This window comes from Gavialis gangeticus, unplaced genomic scaffold, assembly GCF_001723915.1.
Source record: "Gavialis gangeticus isolate Ggan-Ray unplaced genomic scaffold, GavGan_comp1, whole genome shotgun sequence".
Taxonomy (NCBI): domain Eukaryota; kingdom Metazoa; phylum Chordata; order Crocodylia; family Gavialidae; genus Gavialis; species Gavialis gangeticus.
This window is the reverse complement of record NW_017729033.1, coordinates 60,272,822-60,278,860: the sequence shown is the minus strand read 5'-3', so window position 1 is coordinate 60,278,860 and position 6,039 is coordinate 60,272,822. Positions and strand designations below refer to the sequence as shown.

The following is a 6,039-nucleotide window of genomic DNA, read 5'->3' as shown; positions in this document are numbered from 1 at the left end:
CATGCTCCTGGGGTGGCCTGCCTGCCCTGCTACCTGTGAGAGCCTTTTAAGGGTACCACGAAATCTGAGAAGATAAGTAAGCACCATAAGAAATAAATTAGGACAGCTACTCCTCGCTAATGTGGTAGTTAAATTCTTGAAAAATGTGACTTGAAGGAAAACAATGTTAAGTGAATCCAGTTACGCCACAGTAGTTACCTACTAGCAGGTGGTGGCCAAACAATGTTATAACTGAACATTGCGCGACTTTAAATGAGTATGTTCTCTAATAGATCAGCGACGTAATAATGAAACATTGTTAACCAGGGCAACGTTAAGTGAGGAGTACCTGTATTTAAAAGGTGTGCCGCTAAATCCCAAAAAGTTATGAAAGGGTCCTTGAGTCTAAAAATGTTGAGACCTGCTGGTGTAGTGATATTCTTACTTCCTTTCAGACCTTGTTAATAAGTGGTTCCATAATGAAATAATGTGAAGGGCAAGATAAGGAACCACAAAGATTCCTATCTATATGGATTGTTTCTTCTTACTGCAACCAGCAACTATACAAAATTCATTTTACTCAGTTGAATGCTATTTACTTTTTGGGGAGGGAGAGTCTCATTTAGAGACATTTAAGCAGAAGGATTCACTCTTGGAGCTGCTTGTTGTCTTTCCATGTTATATGTACTTTTTTGTCTTGAACCAGCAGACTGTCTAAAATGGTATTATTGCCTATTGTTTATTTTGTTCAGCTGATCTGAACCCAAGTACTGTTCTTTTCCTTTTTGCAGCTGGAGAGACAGCTGCATGAAGATGAAGAATTTGCTAGGACTTTGGCTATGCTGGATGAAACACCAAAGGAGAGAAAAGTAACTGCTTGTTTGTTCCCCCCCACCAAGTTCTTGTTAAAAACCCCAAACAAGCAAGCAAGATGAAAGAACCCAAACAAAACAAAACAAAGTGGTTTTAGGAATGTGGGTAGCATTGCAGTTTTTTTTTGTTCAGCTTCCTAATTGTGTTGACTTCGAGAACCTTTTTATAAGATACAAAAAAGTTGTCTGATGTAAAGGATCATACTAGCTTTTTCCTGTCCCCTTCAGTAGACTCCTCACCCTCAGCGTTAGCAGATGTATTGCTTTGACCTTTTGTGCCAGTTGCTTCCTTTGAAACTTACTGTGCTCAAATTTGTCTGCCAGCAGGTGCATTAGAACAGTTTGTCTCCTTATTAGCCCCTCTACCAAGTCATTTTGTTGTAATTGTAGGTTTGTACATGTTTATTTTAATATACTAATAACAGGACTTACTCCAAGATTAAATAGTACAGTAGGTTATAGTTATATGATCCTATTTGCATTGTCTGACAAAAGCTGTGACTCCAATAAATGGTAAGCTTCTAGAGAAGGAGATTGGACAACTACTGGGTCATTATGGTCTTCTCTTCAAATTTAGAAATCCATCCATTTGAACCCATCATTTAATTGTCTGTTTCATATTTGATTGAATGAAGATCTGTTGTAGTGGATGTGTCCCTGTAGACTTCCTTTATTAAGAGGATGTTGAAGACTTTAAGAATCTAGTTTCCATACTGATTTCATGGTTTTATGTTTGAAATTCATATTGAACCTGGCTCTAAGCTGTATTTCAAGTGTAAGGTCATACCCAAGTTCATGGAGAGCTCTGTAGGAAATTTGAGTACCAGAAGCAAGCTAAGTATGGTGGAAAGGGTATGTTTAAAGAGAGTACGTTTAGAGGTAGCTTGAGTACCTCTATGCTATGTTGCATTTTGCCATGCCCATGATTTATGTAGTAAAGACTTAAAATGGTCCATATGCGGGAGAAGTTTTGAAATAAATTACAGTGTTGTTTTGCTACATTTTTTACCTATGAAGCATGTAGCAAAATTCCTTATAGAAATGGAATTTTATAAGGAAGATATAAAATGGACTTGGTGTTCTTTACTAGTGTCCATCACTTAGATAGCTGTTTTAAATTAATCTTGGGTTAGTGGATTGTCTTGTACTTAGTCGAATAAGAAGTTGATCCAACGTGAGAGTTCATATCACAGACACCAGTAGTAGGTACTAATGAGTAACCTCCTTTCAGATGATCAATAAAAAAAAATGAAGTCCCAAAAGTCTAGTTCTCCTGAGCTGTCCAGATGACCTAAGGAAGCCATTTATGATAAGCTACAGGTATACATCTCCCATTGACTTTGGGAGGAGTTTTGTGCATGTGTGACAACAGAAAGTGCGGACTGAAAAATGCTCTTTTGCTCAGGTATTAATGGCATACTCTTGGGTAATGGCCCTGTCCTACACAGTTGTGGGAGCTGACTTTTTAAGCAATTTCTTTTAACCTATTGATTCCTCAGAAGTTGAGGGAAATGCTTGAAATCTGCAGAAGTCTGTTTAGTTAGTGAATAGAGCAGTGATACTCAACCAGGGTTCCTGGAGATCTGTTGAAGAGTCCATGGGTTGCCTGTTAGGTGTACAAACATGATTCACAAGATAAATCCAGGGATTTCAAGTAGGAATTCACACTGTTAAAAACATTGATCTGTTATGGACTTTCTGTGCTCCTTGCAACAGAAGATTTGCTCTATTATTTTTCTGTAGTCAAAAAGCTAGTAAAAATGAAGAGCTGGAATTTTCTGAGGGTGTCTTGAGTCTAACAAGGTTGAGAACCCCTCTGTATGCACATTTCTTACTCTGGCATTTTCTTCATATTCATGTAGGCTCATAACGATCCAGAAGAAAAGCCAACAACTTTGGTTACCAAAAAGAGTCCAAACACAGCAGACAAACATAAGCAGTCTCAAAAAGGTAGTTTTTGCATACAGCCAGATCTTAGAAATCGTACGTTTAAAACATGAAAATTCTTATGTTTAATATGTATATTTTTCCCTACCAACTTCTAGTAAAAATAGCAAACTCAATAGATGATGGAGTGAATTACAATAAGAAGGAACAAACTAAATATGAAAGTATGAGAGAATCTTGTTCACGTCCAGGACCATCAGTTGATAAAACTATGAATAAGACCTTGCCTTTGAAACCTAGTTCCAAGCTGGTGGCTCTGAAGCAAAAAGAAGAAAGCAAAAAAAAGGAAAGAGAGAGTCTGAGTGTAGCAGCAAGAGAGAGAAAAACTTCAGAAAAGGAAGAAAAAGCAACACCAAAGAAAGAGAGAGTTTCTCCCCAAAAGCCTGAGGTAAGAAGCTGAAATGAGTGCGCTAGGGGTTGGCAGAGACACAAGGACATTATTTTTTTAGTTTACTACCTTCTTTGTCACCATTGTTGCTTATTAATATGCTCATATTAAGTTTTCTGGAGAATTTTTAATTTCAAGGAGTCAAATTTTTGGCGAAGTTTTAAGTCTCCAATAAAAATATCAGAAGTGTAAGAAAAAAATCTTCCAGTGAAGCAGATCTTGGGATTCAGGCTGTGTCTACATGGTAAACTTGCTCAGGCATGCCTTGCTGGGTCAGTTGCTTCCTAAAATGGGATGAGTATAGCCATGTCCGTGAACTAGACTAATTGTCACTACTGAATTGATAGGGCCTTATATGCAGTTTATTTGGCTTATAGTTAATAAGCACTTAAAGAGCATACACATATGGAAAATCACTTCAAGAACTTGTTTGAAAAACTCATTTGTCTGAAGAGCTCCATAATGCAGAAATTCTAATATCCAGAGAGATCAGGGTAATCGATGGTTTTTTTTTATTTTTGTTATAGTAATATATTGCTGTTAATAAGATTTCTATTTCCTAGATTTTATCACCTATGTACTTTGCAAATTTTCTTTGCACAGTAGATAATGGAGATAATTATAGTTCTGGCTACTGCTTAACACACAGACAGGATGCACTTAGAAGGCTTAGGAGAGAATTCACTTAATGTAGTAGATACAGCATGCGTGTACAAATTACATACGCACATAAATATAAAAATAAACGTGAACGTAAGCCATTTGTAAGCTTATCAACAGCTCCCACCATATCTTTTTTTGTTAATTTTAGAAACTCAAAAGCTAGAAGCTTGCACAAATCTTTAATAGTCATTAATAGTCTGTTTGGAAAAAGTTTCCAAAAATCACTCTTTTCACTCTCAGTTGCTGCAAATTCTAGCAATTTTGGTAGAGAAGCCAAATACCAACTATCTCTGAAGTCTTTTATGGGTCACCAAGGCAGAGAAAGAGACCAGATTTCATTTAATTTGTATAGTAGGATTTTTGCAGATTAGCACTGTTTTTAAGTTGAGAGCTGAAGTGTCTCTCAGCCTTATGCATCAATTACCATGGGTTAACAAAAATTTAAGTTACAGTTTCTAGAATAACTCCGTGTGTGGACATTTTATTCCAAAAAAAGTCCACACATGCAATGCATTTGTGAGTAACACCATACAGAGATAAGCTGTTGTTTAAACAATGAATGAAGTATACATTTTCTTTTCAAATTTGTAGAAATTGCTTTTTACAAAGAAAAAATGCTACGAAGTTGAATATTCAAAACAAGCCATTGTCCTTGCTACTCTTTTAAAGCACAAAAATATAATTGGAAACTTTAACAAAAGCAAAGCTTGAGTTTGACTATTTCATTGCCTATTTATTTCAAAGTCTGTAAGTCCTGAAGACTCTGAAAAGAAACGAGTCAACTACCAGGCCTATCGAAGCTTCCTCAATCGAGAGGGTCCAAAAGCCTTGGGGTCCAAAGAGATACCACAAGTAAGTCATCATTTGGCTACAGAAGGACTACAGCAGTTTGTCTGATGTTGGTATATATATCAAGGTATTTCAGTTATATATTTATAAACCCCAATTGAGAGAATAATTGAAGAAATATCTACAATGTACAAAGCGTACCTGGCTGTACTTGAGATTTGCAACTTTTGCGTTACTGAAAATAAGCTCAGGAGAGTGTCTTGCAAGTCAGAGTTTTCCTGTGGAGTGGAGGATATTTGGAGTAGGCCTTTTTTTCTTCCTGATTGAAGTGACTCTTTTTTCTTATTAAAGCTATAAGGTATTTAAAAATAAACAGCAAAAATGATAGACACTATATTGATAGTAGAAAACTTTTGCCTTTCTGCTAAAATAAATTGACTCCTCTGGTATGTGGTTTTTGAAGAATAGGACATTACTAATGTAGCATCAGAATTTCTCCACGTGATGTTACAAGCACTTCTGTTGATTACTCTTCATGCAATTGTTTTTGGCTGCTGCAAGCTGCTGACTACCTAGAATGGAGTGCAGATTGAAGTTGCATATAAGATAATGCTTGAGAAGAGACAGGTCTGAAAAAACAGTTTTTAGTGGGGAGATGATTATGAATGTATGAAGTTGATGCTATTTTCTGCAATATTTTGTAGGGAGGTGAGAACTGCTTAGAAGGCCTCACATTTGTAATTACCGGAGTCCTGGAGTCTATTGAACGAGATGAGGCCAAGTCTTTGATTGAACGGTATGGAGGAAAAGTAACTGGTAGTGTCAGCAAGAAGACCAATTATCTTGTTATGGGTCGTGACTGTGGTCAGTCTAAATGTGATAAGGTAAGTGCAGCTGTGTGTGATCCAAGAGCAATATACGTGAACAAATTTTTGTAAGTGTACTGACCTCCAAAATCAGGCAGTTTCCCAAAAAACTTATTTAAAGGAAAAATGTAATACAGTGAAACCTAAGGCAGAATCTGTAAAATCTGGAAACCTATTCAAACCAGAAAATTTCTATGGTCCTGGCATGCCTTGCAGGAAATTATGTATATTTAAGGCACATACAATTATTCAAATGAACTGGGAGAAGTCTTGTGGTTTTGTTCCCCTGGTAGGAAAAACCTACTGGGAGAGCATGGTACAAATATTAGAGGGGGCTACACAGGTGCCCACAGCAGGAGCCTTGCGTGTGTATCCCAGCCTACTCTGTGGGCTTTGCTGGCTCCCAGAGAGTACTGAGAGTAGCCAAGTGCACGGGGCAGCCACGATTGGCTGGCCACCCCAAGGGACCTTGCCTCCCTGGGGAACACCTGTTTGCAGTCTCCTCTCCATCCCTTCTTGCTATCAGCTAGACTGT

The 6,039-nt window shown here is 37.4% G+C and overlaps 1 protein-coding gene across 2 annotated transcripts in view; it reads left to right on the top strand.

Moving 5' to 3' along the window:
* RFC1 (replication factor C subunit 1) overlaps positions 1–6,039 on the top strand; it is a 109,881-nt gene that overhangs the window by 77,886 nt on the left and 25,956 nt on the right. For both annotated transcript variants that reach the window (XM_019526100.1, XM_019526101.1), the window contains 5 exons: positions 771–848; positions 2,714–2,801; positions 2,906–3,186; positions 4,594–4,701; positions 5,343–5,522. In XM_019526100.1, the coding sequence (XP_019381645.1) occupies positions 771–848; positions 2,714–2,801; positions 2,906–3,186; positions 4,594–4,701; positions 5,343–5,522 (735 nt within the window). The remainder of the gene's footprint in view (positions 1–770; positions 849–2,713; positions 2,802–2,905; positions 3,187–4,593; positions 4,702–5,342; positions 5,523–6,039) is intronic.